The 26668-nt window shown below is 31.7% G+C and overlaps 2 protein-coding genes across 2 annotated transcripts; both read right to left on the bottom strand.

Moving 5' to 3' along the window:
* Window positions 1–10551: 10551 nt before the first annotated feature.
* On the bottom strand, window positions 10552–17509 carry LOC143614291 (chaperonin CPN60-like 2, mitochondrial). The gene is made up of 17 exons (XM_077087776.1): window positions 17469–17509; window positions 17362–17383; window positions 16719–16850; window positions 16483–16642; window positions 16209–16384; window positions 14988–15083; window positions 14804–14908; window positions 14345–14431; window positions 14164–14253; window positions 13976–14056; window positions 13155–13223; window positions 12816–12989; window positions 12633–12732; window positions 12437–12540; window positions 12236–12341; window positions 11818–11896; window positions 10552–10668 (listed from the first exon to the last, which is right to left on the bottom strand). The coding sequence occupies exons 1-17, from the start codon at window positions 17507–17509 to the stop codon at window positions 10557–10559; spliced, it is 1734 nt and encodes a 577-aa protein (XP_076943891.1). The 3' UTR covers window positions 10552–10556.
* A 7250-nt stretch (window positions 17510–24759) lies between these two features.
* Window positions 24760–25302, bottom strand: LOC143614282 (uncharacterized). Its single transcript, XM_077087769.1, has one exon. It carries the CDS (start codon window positions 25300–25302, stop codon window positions 24760–24762), a length of 543 nt encoding a protein of 180 aa, XP_076943884.1.
* Window positions 25303–26668: the final 1366 nt, after the last annotated feature.

Here is a 26668-nt window from a genome sequence, read left to right as displayed (position 1 = left end):
TGGAAATCTTGAAGATAAAAGAAGCAGATTTCGTGATCGCGACGAAAATGAACAACAGTAAAAGGGTATGGAGGCACGCAAAAGTGATGAAATGAAATGATGAAAAAGATGAATTTTTACAGAAAATAAGCCATGGAAATTGGAAGATCCAGGTATGTATGATGTTTCATGGTACGAAAAATAAACAGATCTGACCAGAGATATTGGTTAGGAAGTTAAGATGAAGATGCGCTCGGGTAGACATTTTGGTAACACTTTCTATTTATTTTTATTTTTTTAAATAGCCAACGAACACTCTTTATGTTTTGGTTTTCTTCCGAGTTTGTTGCAAGACGAGTGTTTTTGGCCTTAGTGTTTTGGGTTTAAATTTTGTTTCCAGTACAATTTTTAGCCACTTGAAGTTAGCTTAACAGGTTATGTTGAAATTGGCATGTTTATATAGAGAAATTATGGGTATGTTCTTGCATAAGACAATGGTGTGGTTTAAGAGAATGCATTGAAGAACCCTAAAAGCTCCAACATACCACCTTTTCAACATCTCAAGACCACCCTAAAATAACTTAAAACCTGAAATCATTATATATATAAAGAATTACAATGATTGTCCTTTATTTATGTATTAAATTTCAGTGAGTGTCCTTTATCTTTACAATTGATGACATGATTTATACTTTACGTTTTCAAACGCTGCATCGTTTGTACTTTAGCCCTAAGCTAGTTAGTTTTTTTTGTTAAGTTAGGTCACACGCATTGTACACAAGGGCACATTGGTCAATTTATCTTTTTAATTAAAAATATTCAAATAAATAAAAAAAACAAATAAAGCTAACACCCTGTAACCACCACCATCAAACCACCCCCCCCCCCCTCCCTTTTCCTCTTGATACTTATTGTTATGCTATACTTAATACTCTTGCTTCTTTAAGTAGATAGTCCGAACCAGATTTGTAAGATAAATGATATATAATTTGGGTTTTGATGATATTTTTTATCCGTCGATTAAAATTTTGGGTTTTATTAGGAGATAAGGTTGGATGGTAGTGGACGAAAGAAAGACAGAGAAAAGGGAAGATAAAAAGAGTGTCTTTCAATTTTAATTATTTCTTCTTTTTAATATTAGATTTTTTTAATTAAGATGGTAAATTGATCAATCTGCCCTCGTGTGCAATGCAAATGGCCTAACCTAATAAAAAAATTTAACTGGTTAGGGCTAAAGGACAAACTGTGTAATGTTTGGAAACGTAGAGTACAAATCATGTCAATTCTAAAGATAAAGGACAATCACTTAAATTTAATACATACATAAATGACAATCTTTGTAATTCTGTTTAATATTATGCTTTGTTTGTATTTTGTTGGCAAGTAATACATCTTTCTAATTATATTTGTCACCAGGACTGTCATTTTTAACCACAACCTGAAACCCGACCCGAATAACTATTGACCGAACTCGAAATTACTCTTACTCATGAAACCCGAACCCGAATCTAACGAACCCGAGTACAATCGGAACTAATACGAGTCTGGTACCGAGTACTTTTTAATGAGTTTCGAGTAAACCCGAAAAAACTCGAATAACTCGTTTGACTAAATATTCTATTCAATTACCGTATCTCCTGCCTTAGTCTATTCAATGAATATCGCTACGTATAAAATTCTTTCTTTAAGTCATCAGTTGACTAGTTGTTCATCTGTCAATCGAACTGTTCTTCAGACTCTTTCAATTGGATTATGTGGTTTGTTATTTGCCTATGTCAGTTAAAATTTGAAGATGATATGTTTGCTTGAATTTTAGCATATATATAATTTTTTAGTTTTGTAATTCAAATGCTCGAAACCTGATCAACCTGTGCTCATAAAACCCGAAACCGAACAACCCGAGGGAGATTAGGGTCGGGTATGAGTTCTCGAAATAAATTTCTCAAACCCGAGAAACCTGAAACTCAAATGTACAACCCTAATAACACCTCTATTTGTCATGCTATAGTTTGTTACATTAAATAAAAGTTTTGGACAGAAAGGGTGACGTAAATGAAGTTGCTCTAAATCATCAGCTCAGCTGAGCAAGATGTGCCAAACAAATAAATCAAATCAAAATCATTATTATTTTTTGAAATAATTTAAAGATCGCAAACATATAGGAATTATGTTAACCTTTTTTGAGTTTTTTCAGAGAATCTTAACCAAATAATTTGGGATTTGAAAATCAAATTATACCATGCCAACTAATTCCCAATTTTTATTTTTATCTATAAATATCAAAAACAATCTATGCTTGTTTATTTTATCTTCTCCAATTCTCAAATCAAATCATTATTAGCAGTTCGTTCTCATTCCCTACCCCATCGGCCTCCATTCCTTTTCAATTTCATTCCTTAGAGTCTGCTGACGGTGTCGTCATATAAGAAACTATAGCTTGTCATCATAAACATAGGTCGGCTCTTGAATTGCCCCAGTTTGTGCATGTGAAGGGTACAAGGGATGTCTTTACATAGTGAAAGTAACAAAAGCAGCCTAGTAAAGTAAAAGAGCAGGTGAAGGGTTCGTGGGATGCTTTAACAAATAAATAAATTGCCTGAAAATGCAACTTTTGTACTTGTTTATTTGTAAAGGCATCCCTTAAACCGTCACTTGCTAAAATGAGACTCGCATTTTCTCTTGCTTGTGTCCATGGTAAGTCTTCCTTGTCTACACCTTGATTTCATTACATGCATACACCATCGCATTTTCTTTTTGTTATATTTTTTTAGAGTTTAAATGTATTGCATTGGATATAACTTGATATTAACAAATACTGTTATATTTTAGAGTTTAAATGTATTGCATTGGATATAACTTGATATTAACAAATACTAATACGCAATTAAGCAAATAACTAATGATTTAACGACAGAAAGTACCTTCAAGATTTAAGAACTGGTTGATAGAAAATGCTCCCTTGTATGACCAACAGATTGGTTTGTTTTTGCTTACTCGTCAATCGAAGATGATGTGTCAAGCCGTCGACATTAGCTGCCCTCATAAACTCGACATCACACCATGGAAGGAGCTTAAATAAAAATTAAAAATCAAAAAGAATTGTTTAAACTACTATCAAATTACGGTACAAAAATATTTAAAAAAAAATAACAAATTTTACCTGGCATTATAGAATTCAAGTTAAAGCTAGTTAATTTTTATTGTAGGGGCATTTCTACCTTCCACTAACTTTTTGCAGCCATTGGTTCTATGCACTTTTGGTCTGTACAAATCTTTTTCATGAGGATGCAAAACAGGAGCAAATTATTAACCAATTATCTGCAGCATCCAACACCTTAGTTGCCGTATGTCTTTTTTTTTTTTATTTGTACTCAAATACGTATTTATGTACTTTTAAATGGGTTAATTTGGGTTAAATAAAAATATTGAAAATGGGAATGCCGATAGGACATATAAGTTGAACGGCTTGAAAGTTACTTGAAATGTATTTTTAATGCATACAATTTCCTAAATTGTTATTTTCATAGATTTATGTTATTATTGTAATGTTTTCTCTTTTCTTATAATCATACGCAATTCTTTGATTTTTTTTTTTTAAATAGTCTGAAAAGTGTTGATGTATCTTTTTGTTATGTTTGTAGATGTCAATCGTCTACTTCTTTTTGGATCATGTCTCCTGGGTGTGATCCATTTGCTCCTTACATGAACATGGCAAGACCTGAACCTATAAGAGGTTATTTACAATAGGGTTGGTTCGCATATCTAGATAATACACGAAACGGGTCAATATAGGATTTGGGTCAGGTCTCGTGGGCCATGGATACGACCTGTTTGATAACTCCTACCTATTTCTACATGACTTTATTTGTTTAGAAAATCAAGTTTCACTGTGTATGGATGTTTGAAGAGGTGTTGCCCCGTCCACTAATCAATTTTTTTTTTCTTTTCTTTTTATCTAACGCTTTTTTATTAGGTCAGTGGTGGTTACCGGAGTTCCCAATTTTCTGAAGAAGTTAGGTCTACTTATGAGGTTGGTTTGTTCTTTTTGTTGTATTGGTATATATTTGTTAGTGAGGGTAGTTTGGTTATTTCATATTAACTTAAAAGAACAAAACTAACGGATTTAACAATGTTTTAGACGAGTATTGTTATTATAGTTAGGATTGCCACCGTCAAAATGATAGTTTGGATTAATATTAGCGTAATGGTTAATATTTTGGATTATTAAAATCCAATTTTCCTTATTCAAATAAAGTTTTCTACATATATACCCAGTATTACATGTAGGGTAAGTAGTCAGACATGTGACGCTTGATCCGGACCCGTTTAGTAGTATCCTTGGGATTCAAAAACCGGCCTTATTATAAATAATCAGGTATGAAAGTTTCTGGTCCGCGGGATGCATGGGTCTTATCCGGTTTATGCTCATCCCTAATTACACAAGTTTCTTTACTAATATACTTTCTAACTAGCTTTTAGCCCCCGTATTACAGGGGTTTATTGTACATTTGTCGTTTTATTATTGTGAATATGTTTTATTATTGTGAATATATTTTCTCTATATAAGAGCTCTTTACAGTCAACGTAATGGAATGACATATCTCCGTCTTCTGTATCAAAATGAAAACATGCAGGTCTAAAGAATATGGTATTACAACTCATTAAAAAGATTTTGAATTTGTTTTAGAATAAAAGATGAATATACCTTTACTTTTAAATCATATAAATATTACTATCTTATTAATTAGTAGATAATAATTCATATTTAAGAATTCCAAAATGGAATCATCATAAAGAAGATTGAAAAAAAAGAGGAATAAAAAGAAGAAAGTGGAAGGTGTAAAGCATATTAAAATTATTTGAGATTTTTAGCTATATTCCCTCCCTAACTTTCTTTATTATATATTTCTCAAATGCTAAAACTTAAATTACATATTTCCCTTTATAGTCTTTATTTACCAGTTTACCCTTTTACAACTATATGAAAATGCCCCTATATTTATTTGAGCTCAAGTGAATTTTGCGTAATTTGAAATTTTGACTTTGATACTTTTTTTATAATGTTTTGTTATTGTAATTAACAAAATAAATTTAAATAAATTTATTTCGTAACCTACATATATAAAAGCAGTTGAAATTTAATATATTATATAACCATATTAGAGCATTTTATAAATAACCACTACGTAATTATTTGATATAATTTAGAGAAGGGATATATGTAAAAATCCATTTATACAATATTATGTGATATAGTTTGTCGATTTCTCATGTTAAAAATGTTGAACCTATAAACCATGTAAACTTTTTGTTTCTTTTTTATTTTTATGTTCGCTAGCGATTAAAAAAATCAACCCCAATTGAATTTAGTAGCCTCGATATGTTCGTCTTAAAACCAACTTGATTTGAGTTTAAATATTGTAATTGTTAATATTAAGAAGGGGATATATGTATATTAGTTCATTAAAGATAAAATGGTCATTTAGTTAGTTAATTTAAATGAAATGGAAAGATATGTTATATATGTGGTTTAGGGAGGGGAAATATGTAATTTAAGGTTTAGCATTGAGAAAATATGTAATAAAGGAAATTACGGAAGGGATATATGTAAATGCCCCCATATTATTTGATTTCTTCTTTTTAATAATTGAATATTTTAAATAGCAACAATCATCTCTCACAAAATGGAAATTAGTAGCATGTTGCTAATCATCTTTTATAAATAATCATATTTATCTACAAAGGTTCCAAACATGAATGCAATAATAATAAAGAGAAAATGGTGATACACTCTAAAATTACTGTATTAACAAACCAATGCAATGCAAACAACGCATCACGTGTCGTAAACAAGTGGAAACCGACAAAGAGAAACAGTTAAAAAAACTTAGCTCTTTCAACCATCATGCCTTCACACAGCGACTGAAGCAACTTAATAAGCTTTTCTTGTTCTTCGCCCAAAATCAACAACAAAATCAATTAACACAAATTTATTAATATAATATATGAAGTTGGTAATTAGGCTAAAGGGTATACCTCATTTCCCTCATTTCTTCTCATTCGTCACGTCTGCGCCACCTAAGTGTCAACACGCTTTTCCTCCGTCATTCAGCCTCGCCCTTCAACATATGTTATTGTTTATTCCCCTCATTCTCCATCATTCATCGCCATTCCATTTTATTTAATATAAAAAATAAATTAAAAACAAAAACAAAAAAATAATTTCTAAATGACAAGTAATTTATAAAGTATTAATACATAGTATAGCCTGAAATTTTATGCATATTTCTAACTCAAATGGCAAAACCGAAAAACCCAAACCGAAACCTAACCAAATTTTTGGTTATTGGTTTGAGCTCAACCAAAAACGACGGTTGGTTCTATAAAACCAAAATAACCGACCCGTAACCAATATAACCAAACCCAACCCATAACCAACGGTTTGGTTTTATGTATTGTTAAAACCAAACTCCTGGCTTGATTTCATTTTTATACGTACCAAAAAATGGAAAAAAACACAATCGAGCTGGTTTCAAAATCATAAACCAACCCACCCACACCCTTAAAAACCATTGATTTCAATCGTGTTCTATCTATATCTATCACACCGTTACCCTACGAGAAAGCATAACCCGACTCACTACAAGTTCTTGGGTTGAAATTGTTTTTGGCCCAAAACTAACAGATATTTTAACATCAATAGCAATATCAGCACTAAAGTGCCTATCGTTTGGTCTATTTTCAATAGCCAAAAACACTCTGCATAATGCTCAAACATCCTGCACAATATCCAACCAAACCATCACAATTGTTGGATCTAAAAGCACCCTTCAATATCAAACATATATCGCGTGTAAATATTATACCATAACACATAAATAAATAAAACTTTCCTGTAGCTGGAATGTCATTCTATTTCAACAGTTTTGATTAAATGTTAAACCTTGAAAAAACAATGTATTAGATTCCAGTATTTTCAACCAAAATTTTAAAGTATTTGATTATCAATTAAGATAACAAACTCTAATTCAGTACAATTAGAAACAAAACCCATTATTCGATCTGGCCATTAGTATGCGGCTGAGTGTGATGAGGCAATTGTGTAGATCAGAAGCCACACCAAATGATTATCGTTGGGTAGAAGGTGAAGTGGTGATGGGAGAAGAGGAAGGGAGAGGCGGAGATGGGATGATTGAAGATTGAAGGTTATGGTTTGAAACGACGGAAGGCAAGTTGTTACGACCCGTGGGGTTTTTATAAACGAGAGAGGCGGAGAAAATCCGTTAGGAATTAAGTTTTTGAGAAATTATAGCCCGTCTGAGAGCTATTTGGGTCAAACCGGGCTAAATCAATGAGAGACACCATTTAAAAATAAAGCAATCCGGTAGCTTCCATGGGGGGGGGGGACATCGCGACACGTGGAATTTTATTACGGGGTTGTTTTATATTATTCATTTATAATATTTATTTATTTTTTGGATTTTAGTTTTATTTATTATAAGAAAGTTAATAATATATTGGTGAGCCGTGAATTCGGGTCAAACGAATGAAAAGCCTCCATTTATAAATAAAACAATCTTGTGACTTAAGAAAATGTAGGAAAGTTTCGTTTATATATGTTTAAGATATATAGATTACTAGCTTTTGAACCCGTGTATTACACGGGTTTGTCAAATGATAAAGATAAATAAGGTTTGTTATTTCATTTGTTATTCTCAAAATACTTGTGAATTAATTTAATGTAGATTTAATGGAAAAAACAAACAGTGTTAATGAAATGTACTAAAATAGCATGATTTTGAAACACCAGGTGTTGATTTGCAAGAAATTTAAAAAGTACTAAAGTTATGTAGTTGGTCAAACCTTAGGTATGAAAATGACACCTGATTCAATGATAAATATAATCAACACTATGTTATAACCCATTTGACAAAATGGTTTTGACCCATAAATAGCTAGAATAAATGATATAAGAGATTAGGAATTAAGTGAAATGTGGACTTGACACCTAAGCTTTAACATTTTCTTTTATTAGTATTGTAAGATGGATATTAACTTCCTTAAAATTTCCATGTTTAAAATTCAAACTACAGATAGACTTTAGATGATTATAAATATTTAAATTTTGGATTATACAACCCAAATTTAATAAAAATCAAAAATCTTAGAAATTAGGTGAAAAAAAACATTTTACAAAAGGAATAATAGAAATAGAATAGTCTCATCTTCTCCCATATATCCGATTCATCAATACTCGTTGCAGGTTCACCCAATTAATTCCTCAGCCTTTAACTTCAATTTCTTCTTCTTCTTCTCTTCTTAAAGGTAACCCATTACACGTTCGATCATTCTATGCTACTTTTAACTTATAATTACTCAATTCGAGGTTCAAAATTGTTGATGGGTTTTTCTTTTTGTCGATTCCGAAATTGTTTCTGAGTTTTTGATCAATATCTTTGACTTTTATATTCAATTTGAAATTTATGGCTGTTCTGATTTTCATTGCTTTGTGTATCTTCTAATAAACATTGTACTTTTATTTTCAACAAATATTGTTTCCCAGTTAGTTCTGTCATTATAAACGGCCATTCACTAGAGGGTATAAAACAAACTAGTTACTTATTCACAAAATAATGATCGATTATTATTACTAGATATAAAAAGAAAATCCAATCAAAATAACTCAAATCAAAATCATTCTTATTTTTGAAAGATCAGCAAACATATTATATTTTTTTTAGAGAATTTTTTAAATAAATTGTTTTTTACTTTTCAAAATCTTAACCAAATAATTTGGGATTTGAAAATCAAATTAAACCCTGCTAATAATTCCGAATTTTTATTTTTATCTATAAATAAATATCAAAAACCCATCTGTTGCTTCTTTATCATCTATTCTTCTCCAATTCTCAAAATCATTATTAGCGTGCTCTTCTCACGGTCGTTCTCGTTCCCTACCCGCCACTGACATGGTAATCTATTATATCATATTACCCTCCATTCCTTTTCAATTTCATTCCACTGATTGCTAACCCTCCATTCTATTTGATAGAAGATTAAACAACCTTTTTTTCTTTTTTTTTTTTGAACTGCGTTAGACCAATCTATTTAGCTCTAATAAATAATTCACATCTTATGTTTTTTGTATATCCTTTATGGAAAAGAGCATGTGAAGGTACGTGGGATGTCTTTACATAAAGTGAAAGTAACAAAAGCAGCCTAGTAAAGTAAAAGAGTATGTGAATGGTTCGTGGGATGATTTAACAAATAAATTGCCTGAAAGTGCAACCTTTGTACTTGTTTATTTGAAAAATTATCCCTCAAACCGTCACTTGCTAAAATGAGACTCGCATTTTCTCTTGCTTGTGTCCATGTTAAGTCTTCCTTGTCTACACCATCGCATCACCATGTGTAAGTCTTCCTTCAGCATCAGTGTTGTTAACAATCAATTACGTATTTATGTACTTTTAAATGCAATTTGGATTAAATAAAAAAAAAATAGATGCCAAATAGGACATATAAATTGAACGGGGTGAAACTTGCTTGAAGTGTATTTTTAATGCATACAACTTCCTAAACTGTTCTTTTCAAAGATTTATGTTATTGTTGTAATGTTTTCTTTTTTCTTATAATCATATGCAATGCTTTAATTTTTTATTTTTTTTAAATAAGTCTAAAAAGTGTTAGATGTATCTTTTTGTTATGTTTGTATCGGCTACTTCTTTTTAGACTTGGCGATGATTATATGATCATTTTCATTCAACTTTAGGCGGTCTTGATTATGCAAGTAACTTTGAATTTGGTCAAACAAACTAAACATGTATAATTTGGGGGTATTTTACTCATTTTTGACAACTCTTTGATCAAATGGCACGGGTCAGGCTTGGCCCATTGACTTTGACTTGGTTCAATTAAATTAAACACATTTATTTTAGGGATAATTTCATCATTCTATCTATATAAGCCATGTAGGGTTCTATATATACACTTTGTAAAATATCCAAACCGTCTAAACCAAAGCAAATCAACCAGCTTGAGATCCAATCAATCACTGTTTGGTTTTTACAGTTGGCTTGTTTAATGTTATGACTTTATTTGAAACTTGAAACTAGTTGTGTAAACTAAACCGGCCATCCAATTTTTATTATTTACATGTTTTATTCACTTTTGGAAAAGCGCAACTGTATGCATGAAGTATAAACATGAATCGTCATTACAAAATCAGAATGGAAATTTCTTTCAACCACACATAAATGCAAGCATTAAAAATGCCACCAATTGAACTTTTTTCAAGCCATTTAAACTAAAACTCAACCCAAACTCATATGTTGACTATATCAAGCTTTCAAATCAAGCATGCTTCAAAAACATGGTTATGCATACTCTTTCGAGTCTTTAAATTAAGATCCTTCCTCGAGCTGAGCTCAACCTTGCATCATTAATGGTTGAGCTTCACTTGGCCTTAATAAACTTTCATCTTTTACATCTTCTAAAAGAAACTTAATAAAATGTATATTAAGGATGAAAGGTGTCTTTTAACACATAAAAAACTGGCAGTTGATTTTCGTGAGTTAAAATCAATATCCCATTCCCATATCATCCATGTTTGGCATCCTATTCGCAAGTGGGTTTTTCTCTCCTTGGCGATCCACAATGGTTGACTCTGTGGTAGTCAACAATAGCGAGACGCTGCAAGTATGCACAGCATTTGTCAACACATGAAGGATAAATTGCGCTAGTGACATAATTGCAACATTTGACCATTAAACAAGTGTTGATTATAAGAGATAGCTACATCGAAAACCAGCCAAATGTTTTAAAAGCCACAGTAGCCACCAAAATCATAGTAAACCATCTAATACCTCCTATATTTACTATTTAAGATGCATGTTGGAAATCAGGCCCATGAAATTTTGTTATTTTGAGTCATTTTTTATAAAATTTTCACCGATCTTTGACATATCTAAATCTAAATTTCAAAATACTTCGAAGATGAACCTGTTTCCGACTAGCGCGGTTCTTTTTCTTTCTAGGTCATGCGAAGGGAAGATTGGATTGAACGGCTAGCGGTTCGATTCCGATAGTCGGCTTTTCGCTATTTGTTTTATTCGATGTTTTACATGGCTATTTACAACTATCCAATTAAGAATTCTCAGATGTACTAGTACTAGCAGTGCATCAAAGATGCAGTCTTCCCCTCATCATGAAAAAGAGAGAAACCTTTTATTATCTTATATCATCAGGGTAATGTTGAATTAACTTTAATAATTAATATACTGAATCATGGATTTCATTTAATCCACATTTAGATGCTACTACCGTACTATCAAGAGGATTAGCCGCCAAAGGCCGATACTAAATAGCAGCCAAAAATTTGTATCCATTTTTCATGATATTATGCATGGATCAGATATATCATGGATTATTTACAAGTGGTATTCAAGCTCTTATTAATTAGCCCACTAAGAGTCTACTCTACTGCATTTAAAAAATATCTAATTATATAGATATTTAAAAATCTTCCGAAAAGAATCATTCAAAATAAAAAAAAGAAAGAGGAATACTATTCTATCCAATATTAGACCGTCTCAACACGAAGGTTGAGCATAACCGCACAAGGGGCAAGCGATGGTGGGTCAACTCAGCTAGTCTTGACTCTTGGCCCGTCTTAAAATTTACCCAAACCCATTTTGACCCATCACCAACAAGTGATACCCGTTTTCCCGTTATATCAGTGAAGATGGACAAACAAAGCAGTTTAAGCTTTATAACTTGATATAAATAAAACTATTGTAATTTGATTTTCATGGGCCAAAACGCATATTTGTAATCAATTACCTGGCAGCATCTACTAAGGCCGTTCTCACAACTTTTAGTGGATCTATAATCCCAGCCTTCACCATGTTAACATATTTGCCTAATAACACAAAAACCAACTTTACCAGTTAGAAGTATTCTCCATCAAATAATTCAGTTTCTGCAGGTACAAAAGACTGAAAGAAAGACTTTTGGGGTTTCGAATACACATTCTATAAGTGATGTGTCATATTTAATAATAGAATCAGAAAACCAGGTGTCATATTATACATGAGGTAGAAGATAGTTTTTGGATAAGCTTCTACCTTTTGATGCTGTTAAAATCAGACAATATTATGACTTATATTATTCGTTGCATAATGCTAACACAAACACCCCCTTATTAATGAACCCAATTTGTGCAAACGAGTAATACTTTAGTAGTTTAGTTTTTACTAACCTTGGGCTGCATCAAATCCATAATGAAGATCATCCTGTTCCAATAGTTTGCCAATAACCGTGGCACCATCACCACCGGCATTTGAAACTATTGTAAACGTAGGCGCCTATAAAGAAGAAAGATAGATGATTATAAAAAGAAAAAAAAGGTTTTACTTTTTTAATGATGATTATTGGACCAAATAAAATCCAGAGAGATAACCTTAAGAGCGTTTTCGACTATTTCAACTCCTCTCTTCTGATCCTCGTTTGCAGTTTGAAGACTTTTAAGAACCTTAGTAGCATATAGAAGAGCAACCCCACCACCTACAAATAAAGATATATAATTTAAAAGGTCTTCTAAACATTTCAAGAAAAGGAAAATAATGAGATTAAAAAATAAACACGAAATTGCATACCTGGAACTATACCCTCTTCCACTGCTGCTCTTGTGGCATTTAATGCATCTGTTACCCTATCCTTTCTTTCTCCAACTTCAGCCTCACTAGCTCCTCCAACCTGCAATAATTAAATTGATAAAAAAAACAGTTGTAAGAGTAGGCAGGTTAAATAAAAGAAAATACTATATTCAAGAAATATACCTTGAAGACTGCAACGCCACCTGACAACTTTGACAACCTCTCTTGAGCTTTCTCTTTGTCAAACATGGCTGTACTATTCTCAATGGTTGACCGCAATTCTTCACATCTTTCTTCAATTTGCTTCTTATCACCACCACCATGTAGAATTATAGTATCATCAAGAGATACAGTAACCTGGTACGCATAAACTCTAAATAAGTAATTTGTTTCAAGATAATTATTAGTTTTAATTTTTATAATTAAATTATTAGTTTAATATGTAATTACATGTTTCAACCACTAATCAGCAAAACATAAAATTTTTACTTATAACAATCATAGAAGAAAAAAAGAGCAAACCTTTTTTGCAGTACCAAGTTTTTCAAGCCGAACATCATTTAGCGTTAATCCACATTCCTCACTTATAACCTGCATGAAAGCCTCATAAGTGCATGAACATACAAAGTTATGCAGTTACATTAGAATATTAGAGGTAGCAATTTCGACACGATTACATACAAATGGATTAATTTGGATTATCTTTTGATATTAACAAATTAAATAGGTTAAGCTAAAAATTAACTAGAAAAGAAACAGGTCAAGCGGTTTAAAAGACATCCAAACTAAAACCTCTTAAATCACTTTATCAAATGAAAAACATTTAGATTATTAATATAATAGGCCCAAGTGCTTAAAATAAAAAGATATTATACGTGTTTTACCAATTATAGTAACATGTTAGAAAAAACAATCAGTATCGTGCCATTCTAAGCAGCTAGCCCTATATAGTCTTGTGGTCAAAATTGACACATCAACAAAAATTAACCAGTTCTAAGCAATTTCAAACCGTTTATACATGCAAAGGGGCCAAATCAGGCTATGCTTTATTTTAAACATATCAGATAGGTTAAGTTAACATAGAAAAAGATCCAGTGGCTTGAAAGTATCGAGAATGTGTCCAATCTCATAAAACATTATAAATCATTTTATTAAAAATTTTGGAACAGTATAGTAATATTGTAATAATACAGTTTTTGTGATCATTTTAAAAAAAATTATTGCTTTTAAAGTTAAAAACAGACATAAAGAAACTTAAGTTGGCCCAACCAGCTTTGACCTGCTGCCCGACCCGCCCAATTTCCCACCCCTAACTGTGATAAAAAAAATGGTGCTTATCTCACCTCCCCTCCTGTAAGCACTGCCAGATCCTCTAAATTGGCTCTCCTGTTATCTCCAAAACCAGGAGCTTTAATTGCACATACCTACAAGTTGATATCATATATATTTTCTCTTGAATTTATATTTTAAAAAAAAACACGATAAGGGTAGAAGTGGCATTAAATAAACAATCAAAAAATGGCTTTGAAACCTTAAGTCCAGCTTGACGCTTGTTAATGATCAGCATTGCCAGCGGTTCACTTTCAATATCTTCAGCCACAATCAGCAAGGGTCTACATTTCTGTTTCAATAATTCAATTAATAATAAAAAAAGTAAAATAAAAAGGGTATAACAATAATCCAAGAGAAAAAAGTATTTCTATCTAAGTTACCTCAACAGCAATCTCCAATATTTTGACAAGTGCATTAATGTCTGAAATTTTTTTGTCATGAATAAAGATCAATGGATGCTCCAATTCCTGCCTAAATGCAAAACACAAGGTCACATTATATAAGAAACTATAACAAAATGTTTTACAATGGAGTTAAATTCTATACATGTATCCTTCTAGAAGATCAAAACTTCATATATATCCTTCTAAATTTCAGAATATACTATTTATCCTTTCAAAATACAAAATATCCTACTCACATATTCCATACACCGTTGTAAATAAAACAAAGCATTATTACTGTGAATCATCTCAACGCATACCACTAATATAAGAAACGGATTGTATGTTCTTTACTTTGAAATGAGTAAACATGATATTTTTGGTGTTTCAACTTGTTATATAATATAACAAAATTTTAAAATAAAGTAGTTATAACGTATAACTTAAAACACGTACACATTTTTGTGTCTTTGTGTCAGTAACAAAATAAGGAGAGATGTAACCCCGGCCTAGCTTCATCCCCTCAACAACTTCTAGCTCATTATCCAAAGTATTACCATCCTGCAGGATTATTAGATTAATTAGTTTTTTTTCTTAAATAATTAACTGGTGAATGGTAAAAGGATAAATAAATTCTTACAGCAACGGTAATAACGCCTTCTTTACCAACTTTCTCCATAGCTCTTGCCAGCAGTTCACCAATTTCTCGTTCTCCATTGGCAGAGATAGTGGCCACCTGATTCAAATACATATCCAGATAACTTAAATACGACACAAATTGGTAGATTAATTAACAAATAAAATGACTAAAGACGACATTTTTGTGAGTAAGTTTCCATCAAATTAGGTTCAAAGGTTAAATTAGGTTCAAAGGTTAAATATTTAATATTATTTTATTTTTACACTATTAGTTTTGTTGCAGCCGGTATAAAACTTATTATGCAAAACTGATTATCTGATCAGTTGCTTAAATGTTAAACAAATTAAGATTAGTTAATAAACTAACAAATAAAATGGCAAAAAAGGTATTCTTATGAAATACGAGAAGAGTTGTGAAACTAAAGTAAAATGTCCACCAAATTAGGTGAAAAGAGTTAAATATGTAAAATTATATTATTATTAGACAATCACTTCGGTTTTAGCCAATAAAACTGAATATCCAAAACTGAGCATCTGGTCAATTATTTTTTAGTTTTTCGAAAACTCATTACTTAAAAGCCTAAACATATATAAGAGTATAAGACGACAAAAAACGAAATGCTTGTGAAATGGGAGGTGGATCTTGTGAGACGCGAGTAAAATGAACATCGAATTAAATTTAAAAGAAACATGTAATTCTTTTATTAAATAGATAATCAGTTTTCTTGCAGCTCGTATAAAACTAAATATCTCATCTATTGTTTTGAGTCTTTGGAAAAGTTTAATTATTTAAGGAACACATTAAATTTGATAAGTAGTTTTGTTGTGGTTGGTATAAAATTGATTAATTGACCCATAAATAATCAGATAATAAGTTGTTTGGGCATCTGGGAAACATTGATTATTGAAGAATCAATAGATTAAATGACCAAAAAAATACATTCTTATGAAATAGGAGAGACAAATCATGTGAAATTAGTAAATAGTTAATAATGTAGCTATAAGAAGAGGTAAATATGTAATCTTCTTATTATAAGATAAATCAACTTTATTTCAGCATAAATGATTATCATAGATGTTCAGATAATCAGAAGCAAATATGTTTATTCAAACACTAAAAACCAATTACTGTAACTTCAAGTCATAGCATTCAGTAAATAAGTCCCAAAACGCAAATCCAGCACCACCTAAAACACAAAACAGTAGTAGAAAAATACAAAACCTGTGTAATTTCTTCTGGTGTACTTATCATCAACGCCTGACTTTTCAATTCATTTATAACAGCATTAACTGCCATATTGATACCGCTTCGTAAATCCATGACATTTACACCTGCAGCTACAGATTTGCAACCTTCATTGAATATTGCTTGAGTCAGAACAGTAGCACACGTTGTACCTGTGATAACATCATATATATCATTAAAAGAGATCTTAGCACATAACCAAATGTCAATACAACATTATAAAAAATACAACGACGTGTAAAGTATATACCATCTCCAGCAGTAGAATTAGTTGCACTAGCAACCTGCTTCACCAAATTAGCACCAACATTTTTCAACTTCTCCTCAAAGTTGATGCTTTTGGCTACAGTCACACCATCTTTTGTGACTTTTGGACTCCCAAAACTTTGCTCGATAATAACATTACGCCCCTGATTGCAACATACAAAATAACAACAAAATGAATAAAATAACTCTTAATTAATAATCATGAAGATAATTAATTACCTTGGGTCCCATTGTGACCTTTACAGCTTCAGCAAGCTGGTTGACACCAAGCAGCATGGCGGCCCGAGCCCTAGTCCCAAACTGGATATCTTTCGCAACATAGTTTCTGCTCCAAATAACTGTACCAGATGCCTTCCAGTATTTACAGATAAGGAAGATTTTAAATAAGAAACCAATGAATATCTTGTTATTTGAAAGAAACGATAACAAATTGACAGTAAACGCTAGGGCTGTAAACAAACGGAATGCTCAACGAACAGTTTGGACTTCGTGGATAGTTCATTTAATAACTGAATGAACATGAACAGGAAATTTCTTGCGATTAACTAAATGAACAAACACGAACAGAAGCCATGTTTGTTCAATTGTGTTCATAAACGTTTGATAATGTGTCTGTTTATGTGCGTTTATTTGTTTACGTTTACATAAATATGAGTATTATGTGATTAATTTAATTAGCATATGAATTCGAATATTACAACATTCTCGTTTAGCGAAATCAACTACAAAATTGCTTGTGTTGGTTAGATTACACATAAGGCCTTGTTCGACTACAGCAGCCTAGTAAAAAGTATAGAAATGATTAAGAAAAGTTATCAATTATTGATCTATTGGCAGGCAGCCTTAGGTTTAATCTAGTTACCAGCTTCCTTGAAGTCGAAGATCTACAAGAAATGAATGAAAGATAAGATAGTAATTATGAAAGTGTAAAGTAAATATATGGAATCGAAGATGAAGTGAGTGGATGACCTGATCGAGGAAGACAGTGCTGCTGCAGCGACTCGGTACATGGCTGCTAGACGATGACGATGACGATGATATTAACTACACTCACTGTTTAGTGCGACTGAGCTGTAGTTCAATAGGGGTTTTAGAATAGAAACTAGGGTTTATACAAAAGGCTTTGAAATTAATATTCGAACCGGCCAAGTATGGATCTCATATCGGGTCGCCCCGACACATTCTACTAATGTTTTTGTCCTCACATATTGATTTTTAGGCAGGTGTTTGTTTTTCTAGAAAAAAGTCCTTTGTCTATAGCGCAGACATGACTGTTTGTTTTTCACATTTAATTAAAAAATGTTTGCGTAAACTCTTTTTGGTGTAGACTTGTCATATCCACTTTTAAGATTTTCTAAAGTCAGCATAGAGTTAAACACCACTGCTCGCCACCACCACCGTCCACTGCCTACCTACCACCGTTGTCCACCACTACCACCACCGTCCAGCACCACCACCCACTACCACCGTTCTTACACCACCGGTTTATTTTAGCAGTCTATAAACGTTAAGAAAAAAATAGTTTTCTACTTGCAGATAGGGGTGCAAATGAGCGGAGCTATTCAAGATCGGCTCGTTAAAAAGCTCGATCGAGCCGAGCTTTTATTGAGCTCGAGCCTAAAAATAAGCTCGTTTAATAAACGAGCCCTAGCCCGAGCTTCTCTTATCAAGCTCAAGCCTGCTCGCGAGCCTAAACGAGCCTGTCATTTATATAATTTTTTAAAAAATATATATTTAATAATTATTAATTGATATATATAATGTTATGAAAAAATAAATAAAATAACTAAATAATATGTATTATTTTATACATGAAGTTATAATGAAATATATATATATATATATATATATAATCATAATTATATAAAAAAATAGTTGATATATAATAAACGAGCCGAGCCCGAGCCGAGCTCGAGTTTGAAAATCTACTTACGAGCCAAGCTCGACTTTGAAAATAGAGCTCGAAACGAGCTGTAACATTTGTTACTTTTCAAACCCGAAAATCCGACCCGTCTTAAATTTTCAGTTTTGTTTATATATATCTTAAGTTTCGTTTTATTTGACATTCGTCAAGGTTTATTATTTGCAATTGTATTTGGACTCGTTAAACCGACCATTTTGTTATTCAATGTATTCTTGTTCATTATATATCGTTAATATTATATTCTCAATAATTTACAACTATCGGTTGTCCATTTTTTTTATTCATTTTGATTGTTTCACGGAACTCCAGTATTTAAGTTTTTACTAATGTTAAAATGCGTTGCAAACTAGTTGGGTATAAATCGAAAAGTATCCAAGTTTATAACTTATTACTAGTTCTATATATATTTCAAATTTCAAAGGACTAATTGGTAACTTTATTATAATATTGATTTAAAGAAACATTGAAACTCCAAGGGCCACTGTGTAAAAGTAATTTAAATAATAATAAACTTAATATATCCGGCCATCCTCCCCCCTGGCCACGTTTTTCCGGCTACTGATCACCGCCGGCGACGCTAGATTTTCCGGCAAAACATTAAACAGCCATCAATCTCGCGTTTTTGACCAAACTAAACATGGTAACTACTTTAGAGTCCAATATCGCGCATTAATCATCAATTATAACGATTTATAACGTACCAATTCAAGCATATTAATCCCGATGAACCGGCCGGATTATAATCAAAACGTCAATTCGAGCATTAATCACAACACACTCCGATTAAACCTATAAATAGGTTCCTAAACAACAACTAAACATAACCACAACACCCGTTTACACTACCAATCTTTAAACAATTCGATTTGATCATTTAAAGATTCGTTTTTCCGGCGACCATGGTTCACCGTCATTCCTTAACACTAACAGGTAATAGTTACATGTTTTTGAATCTTTTTCCTATGATTAACAAAATCCCTAAACTTATTTCGTCAAACACGGAATAGATTTCTTGATTCAAATTCTAGAGTTTCTAAGGTTGAAGAAGAACTTTAATATTGTATATATAATCTTATTTTTACCCTATAAACAACACACATAGTAGATCAGTTGGTTCAAACTCATCAGTGAGGGTGTGGAGACGGGTCATGACCCAATTTTTGTTTATTTTTTTAGCCTTTACTTATTATTTACATATCAACTTAATTAATAAAAATTATAATAAATCAACTAAAATCATTTTTAACTCAAATAAATTTTTTATAAAATATAGATTATTATTTCCAACTAAAACCAAACTATCAAACTCGTTAAACCATTAAAAATTAATTTACATATTTCCGTTACTATATTAACTTTATAATTCATTACATCGTTAAAATAAGATTAGTTCATAAAGTTTTAATCTGTTAATATTAATTCATCGTTAAACTTTAATTTATTTTCTTTAATTCATTTAACTTAAATACGTTAGCTTCTAATTCGTTGACTTTGAACCAGTTAGCTTTATAAATCGTTAACTTTAATTTCGTTAATAAAATTACTTTGCAAGATAAATTTTCAATTTAAAATCCATACCTTGAAATTATCGTAAATTTCACATGAATGTTAAAAAAATAATATTAAAATAATTTAAACCATTAAAGATAGCTTATAATACGTTAGATGTAAAATTCGTTAGCTTTAATCCATTAACACAATTATTAGTTCGAGATAAACATTATTAATTAAAATCCATGCTTCGTACTAATATTAGGTTATTAATTAAATAATATTAAAACAATATAACTCGTTAAAATTCCGTTAAAACAATATCATATCAAAGTGTCTTAAAGCCCCATAAAATATATTAAAATAATATAAACCGTTAAAGTCCGTTAAAAACTTAAAATAATATTAATGCCTTATGATATTAAAATAGTACAACATATCCAAAACCAAAGTTAATTAAATCCCGGTAGTTAGTCTTGATTTTCTTTGCATTTTTATTTATAGTTCGTGGCGTTTGACCGCTTCGGTTTCGTTATCATGCCTTCGGTTTCATTGCAATGTTTATCGTCAATTTCAAGGTGAGTTTCTCACACCCTTTTTTTTAAACGTTTTCATATTTTGGGGGTAGTATATGTATCATATCAAACCTCAAGAATTACAAATTTTGCTTTCAAACTACAGTTCATATTATGGACTTGTGTGCTTACTTGCTTATTTGTTTTATACGTGGATTTCAAGTGGTTGCCTCAATAAGTATGATCATACGCCCCCCTTTGCACTCAGGTCCATTTGTATCGAGTGGAAAAGGGACCTCATATCCGAGTACATTGGTAGCCCCAACTGGAAAGGACCTTCGTTTATTCTTTACACTCAGGTCCATTGCATCGAGTGTAAAGAACCCTTATATGCTCATTTCACAAGTTTCATGGAATTGTATGTTTTTTACGTATTTATACAAACTGTGGGAATTCTCACCAGCTATGTTCATAGCTGACTTTATTTTATGCATATGCTACAGTTGTAGAGATACGAGGATGAAGGTTAGATGACACATAGTAAGCTTATAGGATATTCAAAGAACAACTTATCATTTTGTTTATGTATTTGTTTACAACCTGTATTATTTGATAAATTTGTGTTATATGAAATTATTAATGAAATAATGTTATTATGATCACCTAATAGTGTCACGTGTGTTTGAGCAATCTGTACGTCACACTCAGGCGTTTCCGCTTTAGCCGGGGTGTTACAGATTGGTATCAGAGCCGTGGCTATAAGATAGGACATTAGACGTAGTGTTCTAGGTAGCTATAGCTTAATTGTTTAATTGTTAAGGTTGCATGATTAGAAAAAAATTATGTGGGTCTATATTTGATTGTTTGAATGCACTTACTATTACTGTACTATTAATTTCGTTTACGCCTCATGAACACAAGTACACACACACAAGTCCAAGGCTTAGGCCTAAACAAGCTTTCTCAAAAGCAATTTCAAGCAATTTTCAAATTCGGTGTTCCGATATTTCATCTTCTTAAAGACCATGTCCCATTTGTAATAAGGATATGATTGCACTCCTTAGGATGTCACACAAGTCATGGTGGTTCATGCGACGTGTGACTCCGACCCTCAATGTTTTACAATGTATTTTAACTAAAAGTTTGACAAGTCGTTTGATTTGATTACGCATTTTGACTTACGTGTTTTAACTGAAAGTCTGTCAAGTCGTGGTGATACACGAATACCCAACTTTCGGTTCAATTTGATTACGTATTTTTTTTATTTTATTGGAACATACAAGTTATGATAATTCATACAACGTGTGATTCCGAATACTCAATTGTTTATATTGCGGTTTTGAAAAGTCATTGGGTTATGCGAATAGTCGAGTTTTAATTCGTTTTCTAAGTTTATATATTCATAGAAATTTCTAAGAGTTGTGTTACTACACAAATTCTCGAGTTTCAACCCATTTCCTTTATTTATTATAATTCGAAAGGTAATGGTGATACGTGAATCGTCGAATTTCAATTCATTTCCTTTATTTATATATTCATTTACTGTTTTCGGTTTAAAATTGAAAAATTGAAAAGTCATGGCGATACATAAATAGTCAATTTTCAATACTCATTTTCTCGTGTGTTTTAAAATTGAGAATTCAAAATGTCATGGTGATGCATGAATTGTCAATTTTTTCAATTTGTTTTCTTTATATAATTCGTTTATTATTATGGTTTTGATTGAAAATTCAAAAAGTTATGGTGGTACATAAACACTCGATTTTCAATTCAATTTCATACTTATAATAGGTTTGTACTAATTCCATGTTTTTATTTCAAAATTTGATATATTTTTCATATGTTTATTCCAAGATGCGAAAACTCATGAGCATTTCAATTTTGATTTCAAATTTTGCCTCATGCGATTTCATTTTTATGATTTATAAAGATTGATTCCGATTTTAGGAATCTTTTATGCAAAGTTTCTTTTGACTTTTGATACGAATTTCATATTTACGTTCCGTGTCACGTAAATTCTTCACGCTTCGCAGCATGTCTTCTCGTTTTCCTCGATGTTGCCCTTGAAACTCAACCCACAAAAAGACAACCAAAATCATCAAGCGATCGACCATCGCAATCCCGACCATGACAAACCAAGATTCATTACCAATAGTGTTATTATGGTCACCTAATAGTGTTACATGTGTTTGAGCAATCTGTACGTCACATTCAGGCGTTTTCGCTTTAGTCGGGGTGTTACACAAGCCGAGCTCGAGCTCGAGCTCTGTGTAAGCTAAACGAGTCGAGCTCGAGCTTGGCTCATTTGCACCCCTACTTGCAGACTGTAGAGATTTGGTCCGTCTCTTTTTCAACAAATGTTTGCAGATGTGATTCGTAGACTACAAACATTTTACTTTTGAAAAAACAAACAATACCCATTCTTCGTTAAGCTTTCACAAATGGGTTTAAGTGGGTGAAAAACATTCCACTAAAAAAAGTATGTAATTATTCCACTCATCTACCTCTACATATTATAATAAAATAAAATAATTGTTGACACGTGTTAGTTTGTGGTTAAACCTTATAACTTTTTTCCCTCTAAACTAATAACTATGTCATAGATCAATAATTATTCACTTTCCTTTTACATTTCATTTATATTATATCTACAACATGATTAAATTAATCACTTTCCTTTTAACTCTATTTAATTATATATACTATATAAAAATAAATATTTTTATAAATTATAAATATATGCTTTAAATCTATCTATTTATTTTTTTAGTTAATTTACTAAACTATATATATATATATATATGTATGTATGTATGTATGTTAAAATGTAATAATATATACCATTCACTTTCATATATAATAAAGTTTATCATAGTCAATTTCTCGATTTTTTTTTATCAATGATTATTTCAGGTTTTTTGTGAAACTTAAAGCTGATTGTTACGGGTCAAAAGTTGATAAACAGATTGTGTGGTACAAGTTAACTACATTTGGCTCAAAATTTGTTACATGTCAAAAAATGGTAATATGAGTATTTTGAAAAGTTTAAGAATGCAAATAAATTTATCATTACATTTGTTATGGGTTCAAAGTTTTGACTTGAAAATGTCAAACAAATGAAAGTTAGAATTTTAAACGTGATTTATGTTTCGAATTTATTTTCAACAACATTTTTGGAAATAATGAAAAGATTCGGGATTTGGCTAATTGACTGTTGTTCCCACAACTATTAAAATTTAAGAAAAGACGGCAAACACTTTCGACATCCTACCTCCAGGCTTATCAATGCTTCTAACTTTTATCAAATTTGAAACACTTATGTCTTGATTTTTCCTTTAATGGTGATTAAAATGTGATGTCCGAAACATGTCATACAAAATTATGCTCAAGTGAAGCAAAACATTCACAAAATTGAGCAGGCTAACGTGTTATTTATGTGTTATCGTTATGGCAACGTCGAGAAGCCCCCACAAAATTATAAAAATCATTTTATGGTATAGCTCAGAATTATTATTGTATGAAAAGTCTTTTTCGAAATTGGTTCATAACCAATATTCTTTCAATTATATATATATAGAGGAGGGTTATACTAAAAAGAAGTAGTTTTCTAGGAAGACTAGAAATAAATCATAGCTATTGAATCATGTTAATTAAGATTCAAAATTACCAAAAACTGACATAGTTTCCTAAAGTTACTCTTTCACCTTCACCATTATAATCGACATAATTTTCTAGAATTATTTTTTCACCATAGGTTATAATGCCACATGTCAAAAAACTATTGGTTCTTACCATTCCTAGCAAACTTCTTATTCTTATTTGAACCCTTTTATATATATATACCGAGAATAAAATTCCAATAGATGGATCGTTCTCAGGTATATTTTTGCTACTATTATTATTATTATTATTTATTAAGCTTATTTAAAAAAATCATTTTCTGATATAAATAAAATCAATTTATGTACACATAGTATAGATATAAGCATAGATGTAATAATTTTTCTATAAAGTGTGCACTTATTTGTTTTATTTATAACTTTATTATTTGGATTATCTCGTGTGTTACACGGGCTCTAAAGCTAGTTTCATATAATCAAAATAATATTTAAATTATATAAAAATTACCTTTTTTTTTGGCACAACAAGAACAGGATAAACATAATAAAACAGCGAGAATGCCACCAGCGAAAAGTTGGAAAACAATTACAAACAACAACAGAAAATGAAAAGTAAAAGGACAACGAAAAGAACACGGTCTCTCAAGCCACAATACACGAAAATGGGAACCCAACCAACCAATTGATTTCCTTGTGCATGGACCTAAGTTTTAACCAACCGAAAAATTCCTTTGAATTTCTTCAACCAGGAAATCCGTGGAGAGAGATCGAGTTTTAAAAATCAACTCGTTCTTTGGCTTCCAAATAAACCATAAAGAAGAATAGATAATCTCCTTTAATAAATGCCTATCTGTACGAAGATGCGATTCCTCCGCCACAGCCAATAGGTGATCGAAGGTGCTTAAGCCAGTCAAATCCCAACCACACCAAACAGAAAGAACTCTCCAAATATCTTTCGCTCGGTCACAATCCAAGAAAACATGTTCCATTGATTCTGCAACTGAAACGTACGCCCGACAATCACTTGATAGAGAAGACATTTCCCTAGCAATGAGATTAGGTGCGACCAGGATCCTATTTTGCAGCAGCCTCCATATGAAACAATCAATCTTAATGGGAACCCAATTTTCCCACTCGCACAAAGGAGCACCGTCGCCGTAAATACCATTCGCCATAACTCGTCTCGTGCCTTTAACTTTGAACTTTCCCGAAAGAGTCTCTCGTCTAGAACCACCCATCCTCTTTACATCCATTGAAAGAGAGCAATTCAATCATTTGCTTAAGATCAACAACATCCGACCGCACCTCCAGAGAAAGGTTAGATTTAGACCACTCTAGAACCACATTCACAGGCCCGTTTTCATTTGAGGATACCTTGTCAATGACCAAGCAACTTTTGTTTACTTCTAGCTTATATAGAGCCGAAAATAAAACCTTTAGAAACGAGTCGAATTGCCCTTTCCAACATGTCTAACAAAAGCTCCCTTCAACGTCAAGTCAATCCCCAGAGTAAAAAAGTTTTTTCCAATCTTAGAAATATTATGCCAAGGTCCACGTATGGACTGTTTAGCCAAATGACCATCAACATGATACCAAGTATTATGAATTGATTTCACGCACCTCGTCCACAATTGATCTTTTTCGGTTCTCCATCGCCACCACCATTTGGCGAGAAGATCCAAATTCATCGATTTGAGAGAACCAACACCTAGACCACCGAACCGTTTAGGCTTCAAGGTATTATCCCAAGCTACCCATTTGATTTTCCGTTTGTCTCTGAAGCCTCCCCACAAGAATCTCCTTCTGATCTTTTCAAGCTCTTCAATCGATTTTAATAGAGTGTGGACCATGGAAAGAAAGTATAAAGGCAAGCTGCTAAGGACGGCTTGAACGAGAGTGAACTTTCCCCCGAAGAACAACGAGGTAGCCTTCCACTCAATAATCAAGAAAATAGGTGATAGTGATTGATTGAAAATGAGAGAGCTTTTTCACCATCTTAAAAAACACCCAAGTTCAACATGGGGATGACACCCTAATACAGCACTAATCGCATAATTAAAATCTTGTAAAGTTGGTTCGTTAAGTTAAATGAGTTACCATCACAACAAATATAACTTAAGTAATGGCTCTAGGCTCAAATTCCATTGAAATGTCAACTCAAGGCTACAAGTTTTGCCACTTGTCACTCTCGTATTAAACCTCACAATTTTAACAAATTTATAATAGTAAAATAATATTTACCATTCTTAAAATTTATACTTCAAAATTTGTTAATTTAATATTTAGAGCATTCTCAGCCCGTTCCCTAAAAATATGTGAGGGGGATTTGTAAATTATATGGTATGGTTATGAGTGGTTGTGAGTAGAGGAGAGAGAAAATGTTATATGAGAAAATTAAATTTGAGGTTTCACTGTTCATATCGTATAATTTTTAATATTTTCTAAAAATGGTTGTGAGTGAATGAAAGAGAAAAGATAATGATAAAGGTATAAAATGTATTATTTAATTAAACAGGAGAGAGAAAAAACAGTGATTTTTAGTGTAATTATATGATATATGGTAGGGAATGGGCTGGGAATGCTCTTACTTCCTATTTTTTTTAAATATGATATTTATAA

Source organism: Bidens hawaiensis, unplaced genomic scaffold, assembly GCF_021521415.1.
Source record: "Bidens hawaiensis isolate Kalapana, Puna unplaced genomic scaffold, B.hawaiensis_p1.1 tig00039543_1, whole genome shotgun sequence".
Taxonomy (NCBI): domain Eukaryota; kingdom Viridiplantae; phylum Streptophyta; class Magnoliopsida; order Asterales; family Asteraceae; genus Bidens; species Bidens hawaiensis.
Note: the sequence above shows the minus strand (reverse complement) of the source record. Positions and strands in the feature narration are given on the sequence as shown.